The 24,934-nt window shown below is 32.3% G+C and overlaps 1 protein-coding gene across 3 annotated transcripts in view; it reads left to right on the top strand.

Moving 5' to 3' along the window:
* Positions 1-24,934, top strand: part of LOC114324988 (tyrosine-protein phosphatase 69D) — a 63,739-nt gene that overhangs the window by 31,545 nt on the left and 7,260 nt on the right. Inside the window, exons 7-10 of one of the 3 annotated variants that reach the window (XM_028272920.2) lie at positions 4,111-4,963; positions 8,532-8,853; positions 15,815-16,122; positions 20,912-21,232. In XM_028272920.2, coding sequence (XP_028128721.1) covers positions 4,111-4,963; positions 8,532-8,853; positions 15,815-16,122; positions 20,912-21,232 — 1,804 coding nt within the window. Of the gene's footprint in view, positions 1-4,101; positions 4,964-8,531; positions 8,854-15,814; positions 16,123-20,911; positions 21,233-24,934 lie in introns of all 3 variants that reach the window. The other 2 variants (XM_028272921.2, XM_028272919.2) reach the window with 2 other exon arrangements.

Raw genomic sequence — 24,934 nt, 5'->3', positions numbered from 1 at the left:
ATTGCGCATTTTTTGGCATACAATTAAGAATTTTATAAAAACCATTGTCGTGCATACGGGTATAAACATTTTAGATATATCCCGTATGCACGTCAATGGTGAATATAAAATTCTTAATTGTATGCCAAAAAATGCGCATTAACTACCTCCTAAAATCTACCAAATTTGATTTGCATATCACAAACTGTTTTAGAGCAATAAATAAATCGTAAGTTTGTAAGAACAATTTCAACACCCCATATCTCGGAAACAAAGCATTTGCGGGCATACGTTTATAAAGCAAACTGTCATTATTTTATCATGCAGAATTCCCCCTTAAAGTTTGCCGTACTTATTTAAAAACACCCTATATTGACGAAAAACAGGGGTAGTTGTTAAAGTGCCTAACTTTTTTATTATCCAACATAAGCGAATGAATCAAAACACGGAATGTTAAGAACACCTGAAGCTATAGTTGGGTTTTAATTTCAGTATTTTATAAAAGCTAGAACATTCCACAGGGTTTTCCAAAGTTTGAGAAAAAACACAGTTTGATTCGTACACCCTGTATACAATGATAATGTACCTGTCTAGCAACAACATTATTACAGCGATATTGTTAAAGAATAAGGCTATGACATATTAAAAGAATTACTTAAATCGGACATCAGGTTTAGGAAATGCAAGACATTAAAAATGACCCATTTTTTGGGGTGGCGGTTTTTTGTGCCGATGAGTGTACATAGTAGGTCTAATTCTCACATCGTATTCTGAGATTAATACATAATACAAAAATTTGTAGTCCAAGGAGTGCTTATCATAACTCTATGTTGTTTGAATTGCAATCTTTAGCATTAGTAAAATCTTGCAGAACAGGCCAATTAAATTAATAGTAAACTTGATATACTGGGTGTCCCAAAATTCACGCAAGTCTTGAATTTGCCGCCATCTGTGCAGTAAAGTGTTGGTAACAAAAAAAATTTTGACAGCTGACAGTTTAGGGTTAGTAAAAATGGAGCTTTACATGAGAGAACAACGTGTCTTCATTTTACAATATTTTAAAAATAATGAAAGTTTAGAGACCACAGTTTGAAAATTTTGTACAAAATATTGTCGGAATATTGATTTAACTTCGTTAATTGTGAAGAGAGTAATTGAAAAATTAAGTAAGACTGCAATTGGTTATGCCAAAGACATTGGTCGTCTAGAACCAAACCGTTTAAATGTCGATATCGAAGCAGTGCTTGAGAGTGTTGGTGAAAGTCCACGAAGATCAATTCGGCGTCGAGAATCTCTCTACAGCGTATACTCACTGAAGATATGCGTCTCCATGGTTACAAAGTTCAATTGACACAAGAACGGAATCCTAATGACTATGAACAACAAAGAGAGTAAACCATCCTAAGCGATGTGACTGACGAAAAGAAATACATCCACGTTTCACTGTTTGGTGAGGATTTTGGGCTGGAGGCATAATTGTATTATATATATTTTCCAGCCGCGTCGATCTGTCCAATCTCCTGGTCGGAGATTTCTCTCAGACATGGCTTTCTGGATTCCACTTATCCAGGTTATTTTCGGTCTGCCCCTTTTCCTTCTTTCTGAGGGTTGCCATTCCATTATTAGCTTTTGGAGTCGATGTTCCTCCATTCTTTGTACATTGCCATAACAATACAGTTGTTTTTGTTTGGTCTTCTTCTATTATGTTTTTCTATTCATAATATCTCGTACCCGTTCATTCGTTATATGTGAGACTCTGGAGATGCAGGCCAATCTTCGCCAGAAGTCCATTTCAAGTGCGAGCAACTTCTGTTCTGTTCGCTTATTCAGTTGCCAGGTTTCACATCCATACAGTACCACGCTTTTAAAGATGCTATTATATAGCTGTGTTTTCTTTTGATATGCTTTTTGACCAAAGTAGTGAGTTCAAAGCTCCTATTACGTTTTTTCCTTTCATAATTCTTTCCTCTATTTCGAATTCTGTCCTTCCACTTTCTTGGATTCTCGTTCCAATGTATACATAATCAGAGCTTGGTTCGATAACCATATTATCCTCTAGTTGTAACTCATTTTTCTGTCCTTCTATACACATATACTGGGTTGGGATAAAGTATGGAACCAAGCAAATATCTTTGAAACGAAAAGAACAATAATAAGAACAATAACAAAAGGCATTTGCTGCCATATTTTTTGTTACCACTCCACTTCCGGTTTCACCGGAAATACCCTTAACTTATGTAATTTAAATGGGACACCCTGTATATTTTTGCGGATTTTAAAAAAACTTGTTATTTTTAATTCATACATACTAAATTTGGTAGAAAAAATTTGTTAAAAAGTGTCTGTAGATAATTTTTTGTATTAATACAATGTAGTAGGAAATAAACGAGTACTATCTATACTTTAGACTAAAATTTTTGTTTACATGCACTGCATGACTTATTTGAATTTAGTATAGTAGGTAAAACTGTTACTGAACTAATTGACAGAAATAAGTTGTATTAAGAATGGTTAATTTAAGTGAAAAAGATGGTATTGAAATATTAATGATAATCGGTTATGGTGAATTTTCATTTTTTGGAAGTGAATTTTCCAAATCGATGGATTGGAAAATATTTGAAATTATTTTTTTTTATTTTTAATATCATTGGTCTAACGTAAATAAATTAACCTATTTTTTAACTGTAAAGAGATTTATTTCTTGTTTTAGTAGTTTTTTCTCCCAAACTTGGTATGCATGAATTAAAAATAACAAGTTCTTTTAAAATCTGCAAAAATATACAGGGTGTCCCATTTAAATTAAATAAATTAAGGGTATTTCCGGTGAAACCGGAAGTGGAGAAGTAACAAAAAATATGGCATCAAATGCCTTTTGCGTCACTGTACTTGCATGCAAAGTTTCATAAATATTGTTCTTTTCGTTTCAAAGATATTTGCTTAGTTCCATACTTTATCCCAACTCTGTATATGGTTTTCTCTATATTAACGTATAGACCGCATTTTTTGTATTATCGAAACAGCCAGTTTGTCATAAATATTAGATCATCTTTATCCTGGGTAATCACCACCTGATCGTCAGCAAAATGCAGTGTGTATAGTGTTGAATCGTCGTTTAGCTGTATCCCCATTCCAGAACACGATTTCCGCTACTTATTCAAGACCTCATTTATATAGATTTTAAACAGTGGAGATAAGCTGCATCCCTGTCGTAGTCCCTTATCGGAAGCCCCCCGTGGAGCTATCGGATAATCTGTTGTTGATTTTTATGTTTGCTTGGATGTTGTTATAGAATTTTTGCACTGCTTTTATTAAAGTTATATTAATAGGGAATTTTTAAAGTACTTGCCATCATTTACAAAGTGGTACGGTTCTTATACTTATCATATGCCTCAGTTAAATCGACGGATAGTAGATGTATTTCTCTGTCTCTGGCTACTTTTTTTTCGTTGAGTTGGTTGAGCGTGAAGATGTGGTCGATAATTGCATTATACTTCTTTAAAAGGACGGCTGATCAACACTGGTGGCACTGTTATTAGTGCTCGACAGCTCAACATGATAACAGAGTTCTTTCTGCCCAAATTGGATGAAATTGATGTGGATGACGTGGTTTCAACAAGACTGTGCTACATTACATACAGCCCGTGTATTCAATTCTGCACGAGACATTTCCTTGTCGTTTACTCTCTCGGTTCGGTGATCAGAGTTGCTCTCCTAAATCGTGTGATTTAACACCATTGGATTTCTTTTTATGGGGTCATTGGAAGTCAAAGGTCTATGCGAACAAGCTTACAACCGTTCGCGCATTGAATGAGTAAATTGACCGCTGCATCAACGAAATTCAGCCACATTTGTGCAAAATGGTCGTGAAAAATTTCAATAAAAGAGTATTTGCCAGCAAAGCCGTTGAGGCCATTTACCTCATGTAATACCCCTATCCTATGTACTTTATGATTCAATAAAAAAGATTACAATCTAAAGAAAAACCAGTGTTTACTATTCAAATTAAAGTCTTGCGTAAATTTTGGAGCACCCTTCATTAACAGTATCTTTTTAAATACGTACTCAAAACATAAAAATGTCTTACAATATACTATTTTCTTTCTTATGTGCTCCTATTTTTAGGAGCCTTAGGGGTCGCCAGAGATTGGTTTCCCTTAACCCACCAGATATGTGTCCAATCAGTAAAGCGGACTTGGTTTCGGCCTACATCGAGCATCATCGAGATTCAGATTATGGCTTCCAACAAGAATTTGAGCTACTACCTGATAGATTTTCTGACAGAACCACTAGAGCCTCTGACGCACGGGAAAATGTATACAAAAACAGATATCCTGATATAAAATCCTATGATCAAACCAGGGTAAAGCTGTCACAGGTGGATAGTATTGCTGGATCCGACTACATAAATGCCAATTATGTTATGGGTTATAAAGAAAGGAAGAAATTCATCTGTGCGCAAGGGCCTATGGATACTACTGTTACTGAATTCTGGAGAATGATTTGGGAACAACATCTTGAACTGATCCTTATGCTCACTAATCTAGAAGAATACAGCAAAACTAAATGTAGCAAGTACTGGCCTGATAAGACAGATGGAGACAAGATTTTTGGGGATATTACAGTTGCTCATTTACAAGAAACAAGATATTCCGATTACATAGTTAGAGAACTAAAAATACTTAGATCAAGCCATGGGAAAGAACTAGAAGAAAGAAATATTACTCAGTACCATTACTTGGTTTGGAAAGATTTTATGGCTCCTGAACATCCCAATGGTATTATCAAATTCATTAAAAGAGTTAATGAGGCTTACTCTGTTGAAAAGGGTAGTATTTTAGTCCATTGTAGTGCTGGTGTTGGCAGAACTGGTACATTAGTCGCTCTAGACTGTTTACTTCATCAGTTAAAGGAAGAGGGACATGTTTCTATTTTTAATACGATATGTGATTTAAGGCATCAGAGGAACTTCCTAGTCCAATCTTTAGTAAGTACAATCTATAAATTGCTATTATTTAATTTGTTAGATTTTTAATGAAAGTGGTATATTCTGAGTTCATTCAGATCGGTAGTTTACAAGTTACAGTGGTTTAAGGGACGCTACTTTTGCAATTTTCAAAACAATGGCTTCTGATAGGAAATGTCATTGTTCAAACGGATTGATAAAGATAATTCAAATGCTCTAATGATGCGTAAGAGGTGGTATGCTGACTTTAGGATACTAGAGGTCCCTTCATTTGGAAAGGCACTAATTGGCATATTATTGTACTTGTACAGAGCTCAATTTGAAATTTCTTCCTAAGCCACGCCTTAGCATTAAATAATTTCAAGACTCAGTAACAGTTTCAAATGTCAATAACCAATCACCAACTTAAAAGGCAGTTTTTAGAGAATTTCTAGATGCGCCATAATATGTAAATTAGTGCCTTCCCAAATGACGGAACTTCTAATACACTATGTGATTTGAAGCACCGTTGCTCAGTCCTAGTAGATTATGGGCGGGGTCGTTTATAGAGGTGAAGAACACAAGAAAGATGACCAAAACAACAAAAAAAGAACAGGGAAGAGAATAACTCTTAAAAAAGGACGCCACTGTTTTTAAATATTCCCCAAATCCCAAAAAACAGAAACGGGATATTTGTGAAACAAAGAGAAAGGCTAAGGTCAAGAATATACTGAGGATTTTCATCTCGGCAGGCATGTCAACACGGTGCTGACCAGAATTCTCGAGGGTCGAGATGCGATCGATATATTGAATGGTTTTTAAAGTAAATATTCCAGCACCGGTTAGAGCGTTGAGATAATATTTTTCGAAGAGGTTTTATATACAAAATGTATTTCTACAATTTAAAAAAATTACAAGATATTCTATTGTAAGGTTCTCCCTTATAGTATACAGGGTGTCACACACTAATTTAGCCACGCTATATCTCTTAAACTAATAGAGATTTTCGAATGGAACAAAAACTGATCTATTCTACTTGTAATACACTTTAATGGGGCGTAGAAAAAAATCATCCCCTAAATATTCATCCCTTAGTTACAACCTCTAACTTTAATTGTTTTAATAGCACCCTGTATATTTTTTATAGTTTTGGATGTGGTCTTCTATCGTCTATTCAACAGATTTATTAAAAATAAAATCGGTTTGTAAATAATCAAGAAATCAATTTATTTTTTATTTTTGTTAATCAAGTGTCCCAGACTAATTCCAGGCTATATTTCTTAACAAAATAGAGATTTTTTTAAAGGGACAAAAACTGATCTATTCCATTTTAATATTAAACTATTTCTACTTTAATATGGCGAAGAAAAATCATCCCCTAAATATTCATCCCTTAGTTACAACCCCTAACTTAAATTTTTTTAAAAGCACCCCGTACATTTTTTTATAGTTTTGGATGTTGTCTTCTATCGTCTATTCAACAGATTGTTTAAAAATAAAATGGGTTTGTAAGGTATCAAGAAAATAGCAGCTTATTTTTTATTTTTGTTAAATTAATCAAGGTAGCCTTTAAAAAGTGAATAGAAAAGAAATATGCTTTATTGTCACTGAAATTAGATAAATCGTCAATATCACAAAATAAAAGAATGAAAGTAAAACATAAACAATTCATTGCAAATTGAACATACTACTCGTACAAATAAAATACAACCTTAGCAACAATAAAAATAAATGCAATAAAAATTACACGAAAAAAATATAAATCAAAACACCAACTAACTAACTAATATTATTTACATTAAATGTTCGAATTATAACCCACCTGCTGCAACACACATTTCGAATTGTTCCAGAAGATTTCTGGTACATGTGGCTCGAATCATTTCGGGAGTAATTTGGCGACATGCTTGTCTTATGTTTTCTTTTAATAATTCCTCTACATTTTGCGGTTTTGTTTGATAAACAATATCTTTCGCTCGCCAAAAGAATGAGTCAAGAGGTGACAAATCAGGTGAACCCGCCCACATTATTTCTGGAGAGTTGGTTGCTATCCAGTGGTTATCAAAACGGTTTTGTAGGTGGTCGCTAACGATTCTCGCATTATGTGGAGGAGCAACCAGGTCTTGTTGCCACCACATTAATTGACGCTCATGAAGAGGAATATCTTCTGGCAAATTGGGTAGAATATTTTCTAAAAAGTCTAAATATCGAACACCTGTTAGAGTGCAGTTAAAAAATTAAGCACCGCACCACAACTTTATACCCCAAATATTCTGAAATCGTGTTTCAATCATCATGTGGGTTCACGGGAGACAAATAATTGGAATTGTGACGGTTGACAACACCATTATTGTGAAATCTAGCCTCATCGCTCCACAATATTTTTGATAAAAAAAGTGGAATCGTCATTGATTTTTAACATAATTTTTGCAATAAAATCAAGACGTCTTTGATCATCACCAGGCTGTAATCCTTGAACTAGGTGAACTTTAAAAGGATGGTGTTTAAAATCTTTGAGAATTCTATGCATAGAACTTCTTGAAATGCCACATTCATTGGCAAGGGTTCTATCAGACACCTTGGGATTAAAATTAACATATTCTAGTACATTAATAAGGTTTTGGTTACATCTTACTGTGCGTTTAATTGTGCCTCGTTTATTATTTGGAAAATATCCCTGTCTAAGTGAGCGTTGCAAATTCTTAAATGTTTCTTCACTTGGAATGTTTCGATTTGGAAACCTTTCTTGATATTATAATTGTCGAGAAATTCTCCTATTTTTTAGGCATTCTCCATAAATCAGGATCATATCAACGTACTCTTCAGGCGAAAATAGATAAGGCATTCTCAAATGTTATACACAATTACAGCACAAGTAATTATTACTCTAATACCTGTAACTAAAGGATGAATATTTAGGGAATGATTTTTTTGCGCCATGTTAGGTGTATTACAAATGGAATAGATCAGTTTTTGTCTGATTCGAAAATCTCTATTCGTTTAAGAGATATATCCTGGAAAAATTAGTCTGGGACACATAATTGACAAAAATAAAAAATAAACTGATTATTTTCAGTGAGTCAATTTCCATCCAATATAGTATAATGTAGTATGTAATCTTTTTATTGTTTGTTCATTTATCTATAGGTATCTTTATATTCTTGTCCACCTCTTCACTAATAATATAATTAAAGTGATCTTATCATCTCGGATAACAACCTTACATAAAGTGATTAACGACACAATGCAAAGAGGTAATAGCTGGTGGTTTGCCCTACAAAAAGTAATCAAACACAAAAATGTATCCCGCAGGACACACGGGAAAAAATACAAAAAATTATAAAATAGGTTGTCCTCAATTGAGGACATAGTGAACATAAGGTTAAAGTAAAATTGTGACTTATTCCCAGTAAAAATAGTAAATTGTCCATACTTAACACATTCGCTGCCATTACAGTCACTTTCGTATGGTTTCACTACGAAGAGAACCCCATTTAATTCCACCTGACTCAAGTATTGACAAAACGCCTTTAGGCGTTCAGTGGCAGCGAATGTGTTAATAGAAAATCCTATATGGTATACACTTTCTATATATAATTTTTTGTTCCAGAAACAATATATTTTTATTTACCGTGCTCTAATGGAGGTTGCTCAATATGGTGATACAGAAATAAACGCCAATGAATTGAAAAATACATTGGATAAATTAAGACAATGTGATAATGGCAAAACCAAATGCAGACTAGAAGAAGAGTTTGAAAATATTATTCATGCTTTTGAAGACAGAAAGTCTTGTTCGGTAGCTAGCGGAGAAGAAAACCGGGAGAAAAATAGATGCGATAGTATCATTCCATATGATAGAAATAGAGTAATACTTACACCTTTGTCAGGCAAAGAACATTCCACTTATATTAATGCTTCGTTTATAGAAGGTAAGTGTTTTGCTGATTTTATATCATTTTTCTAAGGCTAGGGCTCCACGAGCTATAGATTGATGCTAGCAGAATCAGTAAAATTGCGGCGGCAGTACAGCAGTAATATGATAGCTCAATGAACTTAGGACGTGCGTGGCTACAATTAGTGGTATATTATTTTGCGTGTATATAGGAGATAAAGTAAATAAATAAATATAATAAAATATATTCGTTCCGATAATATAGTATAAAAATCTATCATTTCATATAGATATATACAGGGTGTTAGTAAATAAGTATGACAAACTGTAAGGGGTAATTCTACATGAAAAAAATAATGACAATTTGATTTATAATAGACCAGGGCGCATCTGTAAAAATATTAGTACATTTGGACGTTGAGAGGTGACTCAAATTTATTTGCAGAAATTGCTTGAAAATAACTCAAATAATAATATTTGAGTTATCCTCCCTTCCAAAAAAGTCCGGAACATTGTTTAAATAATTAAAATGTCAAAAAATGAAGAAAAATTCGATTTTTTTCTTCGTTTTTTTATTATAACTTTAAAAGTATTCATTGTACATAAAAGTTGTACTGACATAAAAGTTGCGTAAATTTCCTACAATATAGAATTGGTTAAAGATTTAAAAAATAGTCACCCTTGTTGCAAAATAGCAATAATTGCGAAAAAAACATACAAAAACAAGTATTCGCATTTTACGTTTTTCAACCATTTGTGCTACACTTAGGACCTTCATATTTCACCCAGAAAAACATTGTGATACAGTAAAACAATACTGTAAATTTCATTAAGATCGGCTCAATAGATTTTGCAAAATAAATTTTGCAATCCAGCTTTCGCAAAAAAAATCATTTTTTCAAAATGTTACAGGACTGAAAATGAAGCAGAAAGCAAGTTGAAATTTTTTTGCGTATAGAAGTGCACTGTAACTTTCATTTGCAATTTGCAAAATGAAAATCGATTAAGTACCACGGTGTCAGGATTTTTTTTTAAATAAACATTAATTATTGGTGCTACGCGCAGGACAGCGGATAGTTTGCCCTGATTGGGCATTCCAATGACCTTTGATAATGATTGATATATTTTAATTTTTATTACATTTCGATATAAATAAATAAATTTGTTTATTGCAAAATAAAAACACATACTCTATCTTTTGAAATAACACTTTTTTTTGCAAAAACTTTCTTTGTTCATATATTTTAACTTAGAGAATAAAAGTTTATTATTTTTAAACATATGCAATTGTTTAAACAATATTTCACAAACAATAATAAAATTAGTTGATTTTTGTGGAATTAAAATATTAAAATACAACAAAATATAGAGTAAGAAAATAATATATTAGATAAAGATTGGAAGAAATTTTGGTGGAAATCAACTTGTGTGAATCGAACACCGCTGTAATGCGCGTAGCACCAAAAATTAATGTTTATTTAAAAAATTTCCTGACGCCGTGGTAATTAATCAATTTTAATTTTGCAAATTGAAGATGAAAGATACAGTACACTTCTATAAGCAAAAAAAATTCAACTTGCTATCTGCTTTATTTTCAGTCCTGCAACATTTAAAAAAAAATGAATTTTTTTGCGAAAGCGAGATTGCAAAATCTATTCGATCTTAATGAAATTTATATGTTGAAATTTATAGTGTTGTTTTACTATATCATAAAGTTTTTCTGGTTAAAATATGAAGGTCCTAAGTGTAGCGTAAATGGTTAAAAAACGTAAAATGCGAATACTTGTTTTTGTATGGTTTTATTCGCATTTATTGCTATTTTGCAACAAGGGTGACTATTTTTTAAATTTATAACCAATTCTGTATTGTAAGAAATTTAATTACGCAACTTTTATGTCAGTACAACTTTTCTCAGAAATGAATAGTTTTAAAGTTATAATCAAAAAACCAATAAAAATATCGAATTTTTCCTTCATATTTTGACATTTTGATTATTTAAACAATGTTCCGGACCATTTTGAGTGGGAGGATAACTCAAATATTATTTGAGTTATTTTCAAGAAATTTCTAAAAAAAAATTTGAGTCACCTCTCGACGTCCCTCTCAAAACAGATGCGCCGTGGACTATAAATGTATGTCCGCAAATGATTCGTTTCCGAGATACGGGTGTTGAAATTATTGTTTCAAACTGCCAATTTTTTTATTGCTCTAAGACCGGTTGAGCCATGAAAAATAAATTTGGTCGGTTTTAAAATGTAGTTATTGCGCATTTTTTGACATACAAATAACAATTTTGTATTCATCATTGGTGCGTCTACGGGTAATGGTCTGAATTTTTTAAACAAAAAAAAATAGCACGCCACTGGGATATTTCAAATTAAAAATTATTTTTGTATTCCACGTTTAATTTGTGATAAAGAACCTTTCTTGTCTTTTTTCATATGGTGCACCGTTTTTATGCAGAAAATAAAACATCTTCGCGCGTATTTTTCATTTCTTAATACATTATGAAGAACTCTCCAATATAATAATACCAAACTAAAACAATAACAGAAAATATTACTAAAAAGATTTTAACTAGGTGCAAAGCTACAACAAATGTTCACAATTACCTCCTTTAAAGGTGACAGAATAATTTTATATTCGCCGTTGGCGCGCGTATAGGTAATCGTCTGAATTTTTTTAAGAAAAAAAGAGTACGCCACTGAGATATGTCAAATTAAAAATTATTTTTTAATTCCTCGTTCAATTTACGACAAAAATGGTTCTTGCCTATTTTTCATATGAGGCACCGTTTTTTTGTAAAAGAACATCTTAAAGTTTTCAAAGTATTTGAAATAAGTTTCTGTGCATTTGGAAACTACCTCGAATAATTTGTAAGCGTTAAGATGTTTTATTTTTTTGTATAAAAACTGTGCCTCGTGAAAAAAAGCCAAGAAAGATTTTTTGTCGTAAATTGGACGAGGAGTTTGACATATTATGTCAAATTAAAAGTCATTTTTGATCATTGGAAGAATATAGAAAACACAGGAGACTAGTAAAAGAACTGGTTACAAAGGCAAAGGAAGACAAATGGGCAGAATTTGGAGAAAATATGGAAACAAACAGTAAAGAGAATCAAAAACTGTTCTATGAAGTATTAAAATCAATGAGAAAAGAAAGAATTCAAGAAATAGAGAACATAAAAAATAAAACTATCGAAATTTTTACAAAACAAAATGAAATAATGAACAAATGGAGAGAATATTTCCAAGAGATGCTACAAACTCACTGCTATTAAGAAGAAAACAATGTAGCGAACCAAAGAATAGAAGTAGACAATGTAGACTCTGTAACCATAAATGAACTGCAAAAAGCTATTGCAGAAATTAAAAACGGAAAAGCACGAGGCTATGACAGAATAACCAGTGAAATGATAAAAAAAATGGGACAAAATGCAACAGATTTTATTTAAAGTATTAAATTATTAAATAAAAACTATTATTAAAAATATTTAATGCAGTTTGGAGAGAAGAACAGATACCGATGGACTGGCAGAAGACACAGATAGTGCCGATTTATAAAAAGGGCGATAGAACGGATTGCAACAATTACAGAGGAATAACACTGTTAAGCACTGCCATGAAAATATACGAAAAAGTACTGAACAAAAGAATAATCGGAAAAATTGACAGCACACTCGAGGAATCACAAAGTGGTTTCAGAAAAAGGCAGAAGCACCCAGGATCATATATATTTACAATCAAGCAAATAATAGAAAAATATTAGCAACAGGAGACAAAAATGTATATGGCTTACATAGATCTTGAAAAGACATTTGACACGGTACCAAGGCAAAAAATTATGGGAAATATTAGAGAAGAGAGGTATAAGTAACAAAATGATCAGGGTAATTAAGAACATTTACAACAACAATGTGAATTATATCATCAGCCAAACGAGAACATCAAAACCATTTACTACCAGCGAGGGACTAAGACAAGGAGGAGAGGATTAAGTCCAACAATGTTTATAATTTACATGGATGAGATAATTAAAGAATGTAAAGTAAAAGTAAAAAAAAATGCATTTGGATTATAGAAATTTAAGAAGAGTAGACATTTCAGAAGGAGCATTCGCCGATGACGTCGTCATATTGGCCGAAAATGAGAAACAACTACGAAGAAATATAGAAATATGGAATGAAACACTAAAAAAATATGGAATGACAATTAATAAAAATAAAACAAAAGTTATGGTCATGAGGGAAAAGGAAGTAGAAGAAAAGATAAACATAAAAATAGAAGAAGTAAATATAGAACAAGCACGATCATTCCAATACATACTTAGGAGTAGAATTAGAAGACAACGGAAGACAGGAAACAGAAATTAATAATCGAATTCAAAAAACAATGAACCTATACCATGCAATGAGCAATAAATTCATAAATAAAAAAGAAATAACACGAAACACAAAAATGAATGTGTTCAAGTCAATATACAGAGAGAGTCTGTAAAGTGGAATAAATTCAATATCTCAAATACTAATTGTTTTTTTGGAAAATGCTCAGACCCGTCGATTAGTATTTCAAATTGTCCTTTTTGACATTCAATAATAATGTATACAGGGTGTCCCAATTTAGAGATATGACGTCATCGTCGATTTTCTTAAATGGCAACACTGTCATTTTGATAGCTAATTTGATAGGGTTTGTAAAGTTATACATAACTGCAAAATATCAAATTTTTATTCTCTACCATTTACAAGATAATAGAAAATAACAAAGTTATATCTGTAATTTGGAATATATTCAATAATTAAAATACTAACTGTTTTTTTGAAAAATGCTCAGACCCGTCGATTAGTATATCAAATTGTCCTTTTTGACATATAATAATAATGTATACAGGGTGTCCCAATTTAGATATATGACGTCATCGTTGATTTTCTTAAATGGCAACACTGTCATTTTGATAGCTATTTTGATAGGGTGTGTAAAGTTATACACAACTGCAAAATTTCAAATTTGTATTCTCTACCATTTAGATGATAATAAAAAATAACAAAGTTATGAAAAAGAAGTAATCAACTAATAATTGAATTTAATTATTTCAATAAATTAAGCAAAAACTCATAATGTTGCCTTCAATTATTGTCAAATTGTCAATGGGCAACGTTATGAGCATTTGCTTAATTGAAATAAATAAATTCAATTATTATTTGATTACTTCTTGTTCTTCATAACTTTGTTATTTTTTATTATCTTGTAAATGGTAGGGAATAAAATTTTGAAATTTTTCAGATGTGTATAACTTTACACACGCTATCAAAATAGCTATCAAAATGATAGTGTTGCCATTTAAGAAAATCAACGATGACGTCATATCTCTAAATTGGGACACCCTGTATACATTATTATTATATGTCAAAAATGACAATTTGATATACTAATCGACGGGTCTGAGCATTTTTCAAAAAAACAGTTAGTATTTTAATTATTGAATATATTCCAAATTACAGATATAACTTTGTTATTTTCTATTATCTTGTAAATGGTAGAGAATAAAAATTTGATATTTTGCAGTTATGTATAACTTTACAAACCCTATCAAATTAGCTATCAAAATGACAGTGTTGCCATTTAAGAAAATCGACGATGACGTCATATCTCTAAATTGGGACACCCTGTATACATTTTTATTGAATGTCAAAAAGGACAATTTGAAATACTAATCGACGGGTCTGAGCATTTTCCAAAAAAACAATTAGTATTTGAGATATTGAATTTATTCCACTTTACAGACTCTCTCTGTATAGACCTGTATTAACCTTTGGTTGCAAGTCATGGGTACTAACAGAACGACAAAAGAGTAAAATACAGGCATTAGAAATGAAATACTTTAGACGAGTTCGAGGAGTTACCAAAAGAGATAGACTATGGAACACTCAAATAAGAGAAGATTTGGAACTCGAGTCAACGTTAGAATTTATAGAGAGAAGGCAATTCAGTTGGTGGGGTCATCTTCAGAGAATGGATCAGAAAAAACCGGTGAAAGAAATTTGGCAGGCAAAAACGCAAAGAAGAAAGAAGAAAGGTAGACCACGACAAACATGGGATAGAACACTAGGCAAAATAATCGAGAAAAGGGGAACAACGTGGATAGAAGTAAGGACGCTGGCTAGAAATAAGAAAGAATGGGTCAAATTTGTACATAATATAAATGTATAGCAGTTATTAGTTAAATTTAAGATTAAGTTGTTTTTGTATTGTATTATAATGTAACATAATGTATTGTATGTAATGTATTGTCGCCTTACACCACTATGTGGTAAAACGTTTGTTATTTTATATATTTTCTTAATTTCTATGTCTACCTCTTCATTTATTTTATTTTTGCCATTGTCAAATCTACGTTACCTTGATCTAATTCTTCGGCGTATAAATCGGTGTCATTGTACAAATTGTAGATGCATGATACAGAAGTGTTGTGTCGAAGTTTCAGGTTTTATGTTTATTCGAATCTCCTTATTTATTTTCTTCTTTCTTCTTCTTAGCATATTTCATAGCTTCTTTTGACCTCCGTACATGGCATGCTCTCTTTCTGTAGAGAATCTTTCTCAGTATGTTTGCTTTTGACCAAACTATGTTGTGTGATAGCGTTTGCTGACGTTAGCGTTCTTGCATCAAGTATGTGGTTAGGGTGCAGTTTTGTGTTAGTGATTCCAAAGTCGATCAGTGACTTTTAACCTCTACTGTTGTTAAATATATATTTATGTTGTGACATGTTGTCGAAGTATTGTTTCTACGTAATTGATTATGGGCGCACAGTTGTGTCAGTTTTTCTCCGTTTCCATTTGTTTGTTCGTCATTGAATCTCTTCATAATCCCTGGTATGGTGGTATTCCCAATTCTTGCACTGAAGATAAGATATAATATAAGATTAATCCAGTTTGCTGAAACAATTTTAGATTTCCTTTTTGTTAATATTTCTTTACACAATGTTTATTTTTATTTCAGGATACGATAATAGTGAATCGTTTATTATCACACAAGATCCCCTTGAAGGAACGATCAACGATTTTTGGCGAATGGTTTCTGAACAAGGAATTAGCGTTATAGTTATGATTTCAGAGGTTGGTGAAGGGAAATGTCCTAGATACTGGCCGGAAGAAGAAGCCCATTACGACCATATACATGTTAGATATGTTCAAGCAGAAAGTTGTCCATATTATACGAGACGGGAAATGATTATAAAGAGTAGAGATGGGGAGGACCAAAAAGTAACGCATTTACAATATCATGGATGGCCCACTGTAGATGGAGAGGTAAGTTATGATAGTTTTTTTAAACGTTTTTTGTGATTATGAGGCAAAATATTCAAATGAAAATTAATAATACCTACTTAGATTTACAATATTCTTTTCCTGCAAACATTTTGACATTACGAATTGTCTTCAATGTTAGCCTGTAGTTTCTCTGTTATCTGATCCAAAAATAATGAAGATAAATAAGGACTAAGCACCGAAACTTGGTGCAATCTTTTCAAATGAAATTTATCAGTCTCACCCGCACCTGCGTAACACTCTGAGACTCACTCCCTCATACATCTCTCGCAATCTTTAGATATATCGTAACCGGGGACTCCTTTTACCGGGAACTTGTATTAACATATGCCTTCAATGAATACCATATGAGCGTTTCTTTCTTTATTCATGCATTTTTCCATCGACTACCTTATAATGAGAATTGCATCTGTTGTCCCTCTGCCTGGCATAAATCCAAACTGATTATCGGATATTTCGGTTTCTTCACGTATTCATCTATGAATTACTCTCTTCTATATTGTCATGATGTTACTAAGTAGTGTTATGGCCCTGTAGTTTGTGCATTGTTGTATATCTCCAGTGTTTTTCTAAACAGGTACTAATATACTGCTTCTCCATTCATCAGGAATTTGTACCGCCTCCTTAATTCTATTAAATAAACCTTTTAGCCAACTTGTTCCTCTCTCCTAATGCTGTCCACACTTCCCCAGGAATATCATCTGGTCTAAACGCTTTACCTTTCTTTATTTTTTGAAGTACTTGAACCACTTCCTCGTTTTGTCATCTTTTTCGTGAACTAGTATTTTATTATTCATCTTGGAGGTATCTAATTTGAATAATATCTTTTGCTTTGTTTCCTCTGTATTTGGTTATTGTATATATCGTTGTTTCTCCTCTGGTAGCAAGTTGATTGTATAGATTTGTATACGCTTTTGGCGTATTTTTCGATTTCTTTTTTATCGACAATATCATTTTGAAGATCTGTTTCGGACCTATTTTCTGTGCCTGACCTATGCCACTGTTTATATAATGGTCTCTTCTCTTCTATTTTTTTTTCTTGAACTTCGTTTCTCAAACTCCTTTTATTATGTTTTTCATAGTATATCAATAGTAGTGTCTAAAATTAGACTGGCGATCTTCCTCCAAATTATATTAGGAATTCTCTTCATGTTCCAACACGTTTTTGTGGACATTATTCTGAAATATAACCCATGTTTAGATTAGACCCGCGTAAAACCACTCCTTGGGAAACCTAATTTCAAATGTCGTTAACCGCCTAGCAGATGAAACCAATGTTAAATATAGTATGAGTAAGTAATTTTGCAGGTACTGCATATTGAACGCACTTTCATAAACTTGTTTATGTTGCTGTGGTCTAGATTTTGAAGTTATATGTATTATTCAAATTAATAAATTAATTTGGTCATGAAAAAGGTCAATAGGTCAAAGGTCAATCTATATGTTCTTTATTTTGATCTTAGAAAATGGCGACCGGTTTCGGGACTTACATTATCTGTCCCATCTTCAGGCCAGTTAAAGAGGTCTTATTTTGTTTTTTGAATAAATAATTAATAGATATCAGTTCCAAGAGGGTTGTTGCAGCTAACATGCATAAAGTTTTCAGATGTCCTCATCTTCGTAAGGGAAGACCTGCCACTTAGTTTTTTTAGGGTGGATCCTTTCTATATGTGTGTTACGTTAAAGGTTTGTGTCCAGCTAGTTTAAGGCTATTATTATGGTCGATAAGTTTGTTTGTTTTTATATACAGGGTGAGGCAAATAAAGGGCCTATTAGAAATATCTCGAGAACTAAAGTCAACAGAATCATGAAAATTGGAATAAAGGGGTTTTGAAGGATGATCTATTAAATGAAAATATTTTCATCTTCGTTTTTTTAAATGGGACACCCTGTATATTTTTACATTTTTGGATTCTCTTCGATGTCTTCTTTCTTAAAATGACAGGTTTTGTAATATTATACAGGGTATTTTAAAAGATACTTACGTTTTTTTATTAATTTCGTAGCACAATTAACACCCTGTAGAATTGTAGTAGTTTGACATCTAAAACTCTACTTATGTTCAAATGATTTTTAATATACTCTACTATTGTTAAGAATCATTAGTATAGCTAAATTTTTAATTTTAGTATACAGGGTTGGTCGAAACTCGGAATGAGTATTTTCTGAGTTTTCTTAAATGGAACACCCTGTATTTTAGTATTGTAGTGAAATGATATTTTATAGTACTTTTTTATTTCTTAAGCATTCCCTATACCTAACTGCTTTAATTTGTGCTTAATTGTTAATCACACCAACAATCTTAACTACGTAGGTATTTTGATAGCTAAACCATTATTGGTAATTTTAAGGACCAGTCTGGATTAATATGTTATTTATTTCTGAAAAATTATTTGGGATTGAGTATTTTCACGGCCAACCTAATAAAATTTTACGTATTTTTTGTTGCAATTAATGTTTAGCTTGAATCACCAATAACTCACAAATTAAAGCAGGATAGGGGATCGTATAGGGAATGCTTAAGAAATAAAAAAGTATTATAAAATATCATTTCACCACAATACAAAAATATAGGGTGTTCTATTTAAGAAAACTCAGAAAATACTCATTCCGAGTTTCGACCAACCCTGTATACTAAAATTAAAAATTTAGCTATACTAATGATTCTTAACAATAGTAGAGTATATTAAAAATCATTTGAACGTAAGTAGAGTTTTAGATGTCAAACTACTACAATTCTACAGGGTGTGAATATTGCTACGAAATTAATAAAAAAACGTAATTATCTTTTAAAATACCCTGTATAATATTACAAAACCTCATATTTTAAGAAAGAAGACATCGAAGAGAATCCAAAAATGTAAAAATATACAGGGTGTCCCATTTAAAAAAACGAAGTTATAATTCCGGTATAACCGGAAGTTGCAAAGAGATAAAAATATTTTCATTTAATAGATCATCCTTCAAAACCCCTTTATTCCAATTTTCATGATTCTGTTGCCTTTAGTTCTCGAGATATTTCTAATAGGCCAGTTATCTGCCTCATTCTATACATGTTACTTTTATGTGTTGTAGTTGTTGTTGTCACTTACAAGTTGGTTCCAATTTTTGGAAATCGTTTGTCAGTTTTCAAAATAGTTGTCATGTTTAAAAACACAGAAAATGGACCTTGAACTACACAAAGAACGAACACACTTTTTTAAAGAATTTAAGTTTTCAATCAGAGGCCATGTGTATTAGGTGGTTTTTGCTGCTGTCCTGCCTTGGATGTCATATATTAAGGTTAAATGACAAATAGGTTATTTAAGCTTAATATATTATGACAGCCTTTCCAATGTCTGCGCAGATATTGGAAAGGCTTGCGTAAAAATGAATATTGGATGGAGAGAAGCAGAAAGACTAGCTACTGACCGAAAGGCATGGAGACGTCTGATTTCTCCACTTACCTCGACACCGTAAGGTACAAGAGGACGGCTTAAGTAAGTAAGTATATTATGACAGCCAAGGCAGAACAGATGGAAAACCATACACATGGCCTCTGATTGAAACTTAAATTCTCTAAAAAGTGTGTTCTTCCTTTGTGTAGTTCAAGGTCCATTTTCTGTGTTTTTAAACATTACAACTATTTTGAAAACTGACAACGAATTTCCAAAAATTGGAACCAACTTGTAAGTGACAACAACAACTACAACACATAAGAGTAGTATGTATATAAAAAACAAACAAACTTATCGACTATAATAATAGCCATACACTAGCTGGACACAATCCTTTAACGTAACACACACATATAGAAAGGATCCACCCTAAAAAACTAAGTGGCAGGTCTTCCCTTAAGAAGATGATGGCATCTGAAAACTTTATGCATGTTGCAACAACCCTCTTGGAACTGATATCTATTAATTATTTGTTCAAAAAACAAAATAAGACCTCTTTAACTGGCCTGAACATGGGACAGATAATGTAAGTCCCGAAACCGGTCGCCATTTTCTAAGATCAAAATAAAGAACATACAGTAGAACCCCGATTATCCGTGCTCATCGGGACCAGAGGTGGCACGGATAATTAAAAAGCACGGATATTCCGAACATTTATTTCTTATGTATAATGCATAGACGTATACACCTACATAATATGTACCTACGATAAAAAGATAACAAAAAAAATAAATCTTTCATTATGAGTCTCTCTTTCGGAATATAGAGTTTCCGTTGAGTGATTTACGATGACGCTATCTTGATAAAATACCAAAAATGCAATTTGAGCAATAGAAAATCATAGCACGGATAATCCGCAGCACGGATAATCGGGGTTCTACTGTATATAGATTGTGAGTATGTATTGACCTTTTTCATTACCAAATTGTATAATGAACTCACATTTCCAACAGTTTCATCACTTAATAAATTAATATCGGCACTGAAACTTATTTTGTGCTTATAATATATTTTGCCTACTAATTACAGAATTGTTTTCCCTGGAGACTGCTTATAACTAAAGCATGTTAGAACTGAAAATATCGAATATTTGGCAAAAGTATGTCGAGTTTATCTAGAAGTGTATGTATATTTCTAGGTAAAAAATTATCATAGTCAGCTTTAAATTCTTTGATGTTATGATGATGTGTGAAAGAAGCTAATCTAATTTCTTCTCCACTTATGTAAAGTGACTCAATTGTTGCAAAACTTCGACATGATGTTTTTGCCAAATATTCGTTTCTCATAGCCATAGGACGTCGGTGCAAATGGCTGTAAGAGGTAAATTTTTTCAGAATCTATCTCGTCTCCTCTTGCCGCCCATTTTCACAATTAATTTCACATTCCTGCAACAAGGTGCTTCCATTGAGACTTCTTTCCAGGTACCTGAAGTGACAAGGGGACTTATTGAACTTGTGGACTTTTCCCAGGCAGTTTTAGTGAAAAATGGCTGTTCTCCTTCTATGGTTGTTCATTGTAATTTAGGATCTGACAGGAGTTCAATGTTTGTTGGGCTCAGTATACTTGTACAGCAACTAAGGACTGAAAGACGAGTCGATGTATTTACCATTACTAGAAAATTAAGGTCACAACGACAGGCTATGATCAACTCATATGTAAGTATCTAATTGAAGTTATTTTAAGTTATATGAAGATGTTTAGTATAGTAGACACCAAATTATTTTAAACATCTAAAAGGGTACTAATAAAGGTATTTCTATTTAACTGGGATTATTACTGACAATAGATATGCCTTTATTAACCTTCTTATATAAATTGTCTAAAATAATTTTGTATCTACTATACGTATTGTAAGAGTTATATATATATATATATATATATATATATATATATATATATATATATATATATATATATATATATATATATATATATATATATATATAATATATATATATATAATATATCGGTTTTATAGCGTTCTAAGAATACATTCAGACACTGTTTGACGATGATAGATGAAAAAAGTCCAAAAATAATAAAAGAAGAAGTTATGCATGCAGTAAAAGCTCAGAAAGGCGGAAAAGCCACCGGTCCACACAATATCAATGTCAAAAGACTTGAAATTAATTGCAGACAATGGAAGTAAAAGCGTTGACTTGATAACGGCACTATTCAATAAGATATTATGAGACAGGTAAAATACCATCAGGCTGGCTAGAATCAGCATTCGTGACATTACCGAAAAAATCCAATTCTTCACAGTGCGATGATTATCGAATATTAAGCTTGATGTCTCGTGTCCTGAAAACTTTTCTCAGAATCATCCATTCACGAATTTACAAGAAGTGTGAGTTCCAGATGACCGTTACTCAGTTCGGATTTCGAAACGGATTGGGAACACAAGAAGCTCTTTTTGCTTTAAATGTGTTAACACAACGATGCAGAGACATAAATGTAGATGTGTGCATATTTTATTAATTATCGAAAAGCATTTGACTGCATTAACCATCAAAAGATGATCGGGAATTCTAAGAACAACTGGAATTGACGAGCAAAACCTGCGAATTATCTCAGAACTGTATTGGCACCAAACAGCAACAATTGAAATAGAGCACACAACATCCGAAGATATACAAATCCGACAAGGAGTACGACAGGGTTGCGTCCTATCAGTATCACTGCTATTATTTAATCTCTATTCGAAGTCTATATTTAGAGAAGTATTAGACGAAGTCCAAGGTGGAATCAAGCTTAACGGAACCAGCATAGACAACATCAGGACGCCGATGACACCGTCCTAATAGCAATCAATGCACAAGAACTACTAGACAAGGCGAAAACGGCGGGTTCGTTGGGAAAAATATTCCCATGAGATTTTTTTGCATAATCACATTCGTGAGACATCCCAGAATAATGTTCAAGAAGTCGCCTACGTGAAAGGTGGTCCAAATTATAAAAAAGAAAATTTTAATCAAATTGCAAAAATCAATATTTTGGCCCGAACAATTTTTTTTTCAGATTTTTTGGACCATTCTGGACAAAAAAGGTCTCTCATAATTTTTCTCTAAAGTTGATCGTTTTCGAGTTATAAGCAATTTAAAATTAGAAAAACGCGAAAATGGCTATTTTTAAACTTAAAACTCAGTTAAAAGCTCGTACATGATCCTGAAGAAATTTGTGTCATTAATTTATTACTAAGCTGTTATTTTAAATTAATAACAAATGAGCGGTTAGATCGTATTGACGCGGCTGTAAATGTGAGTGCGAGTAAGATGCACAATTGGACTGCCGGAATGGCATCTCTCTCGCACACAGCATTTACGGCCGCCTAACACTTGCATGGCGCTCATTATTATTACTTAAAAATAACAGCTCAGTAATAAAATATTGACAAAAATGTTTTCAGGATCTTGTAGGGGAGACATTAAACTTTGATCTTGTCACTTTCTGACTTTCATAATATTTAATACGTTCAATTTTTTTATCCCCCATTCTACATAATTTTAAAATCAAAACTTTTATTCTAATATTATTTTTACTTAAAAGAAGTATACTGCATTCATCTCGCTAAACTTAACCGTTTTTGAAATAAATGCATTTTAAATCTACGATGCAAAATAAATTTTTTGCATTTCATTGTAGTTACTAAAAACCATTTGACATATCCTTGTCATACTTGGCAGCAAGTGTAGGTACTGTACATCCTACTAAATTATGTTAAACAAACGTTTCTTGCTACTACCAGTGGCATACGAAGAGGGAACGTGAATGGCTGGCCCTTCCCGAATTCTACGCAACTGGCGGAATTGCTATTTTAGTACAATTTTTAGATTCTCTCCAATACTTTCTATGTAAATAATATACTCTTCATTTGTAACGATAAAGTCATTAGTTTTCGAGATATTTGAAATTAAAAGCGAAGTGGAATAAAATACATTAATCAAAATAAGTGTGCCGTTTCATTTTTAACTTCCAATTTCTCGAAAACTAATGACTTTATCGTTATGAATGAAGAGTCTACTATTTACATACAAAGTATTGGCGAATCTAAAAATTATGCTAAAATAGCAGTTCCGTCAGTAGTGTAGAATTTAGGAAAAGTCAATCATTCACTTTCACATGTCGTACGCCTTTGGTAGTAGCCAGAAACGATTATTTAACATAATTTAGTAGGGTATACCGTACCTACACTTTCTGCCAAGTGTGATACCGATAATATGTCAAATAATTTTAAAGTACCGGCTACAAATAAATAGTTCTTAAAGTTCTAAATAAATAATAAATTGTTTAAAAAAAATAATACTTTAAAACTATTTGACATATCCGTGTCATACTTGGCAGAAAGTGTAGGTGCTGTAGACGTAGACACTACTAAATTATGTTAAATAATCTTTTGGGGCTACTACCAGAGGCGTACGACAGATTGATCCTTCCCAAATTCTACACCACTGACGGAACTGCTATTTTAGCATAATATTTAGATTCTTCAATACTGTGTATGTAAATAATGTACGCTTTATTTGTAACGGTAAAGTCATTACGCCGCGGCCTACGAAAAGTATAACTCCGAAAAATGTCGTTACGAGTAGAACTTTCAATGAACGCCGCGAAAAATATTATTTTCGATTATATGATTGTGTAAATTATAATCCCTAATAAAGTGTTAGCGAAAAAATTTATTTTTTGAGGAGAATTACCAAAAAACATCATTTCGGTTTGTGGGTCCACGAAAATTATAATTAGTAAAAAGTTCTCAGAAATAATTGTTTTCGTCGGCAGAACCAGAAACAGAAAGGGAAATAATTGTTTTCGTCGGCATCTATTATGAACTAAATCTTTTTGTTATAAATATTTTGTGAGTTATAGTCTTCGCTGACAAGCATATAAACAACAATTGTATCGCCAACACTTATCAAACAGTTATTTTTTTCACTGGAAATGTATTAGGAATCACATTAATCATAGGTACCAGCGATTAGTTTTCGAGATATCTGAAGTTAAAAATGAAACGGCACAGTTATTTTGTTATACCCCTTCGTTTTTAACTTCAAATGTCTCGAAAACTAATTATTTTATCGGTACGAATAAAGAGTATATTATTTACATAGAACGTATTGGATATACTAGAAATTGTACTAAAATAGCAATTCCGGCAGTGGCGTAGAATTTGGGAATGATCAACCATTCACTTTTCCCCGTGGTACGCCACTGGTAGTAGCCAGAAACGTTTGTTTAACATAATTTAGTAGGGTCTACAGTACTTACACTTGCTGCCAAGTAGAACAAGGATATGTCAAATGGTTTGTAGTAGCTACAATGAAATGCAAAAAACTTAATTTTGCATCGTAGATATA

The sequence above is a fragment of the Diabrotica virgifera genome, chromosome 10 (genome assembly GCF_917563875.1).
Source record: "Diabrotica virgifera virgifera chromosome 10, PGI_DIABVI_V3a".
Lineage (NCBI taxonomy): Eukaryota > Metazoa > Arthropoda > Insecta > Coleoptera > Chrysomelidae > Diabrotica > Diabrotica virgifera.
Note: the sequence above shows the minus strand (reverse complement) of the source record. Positions and strands in the feature narration are given on the sequence as shown.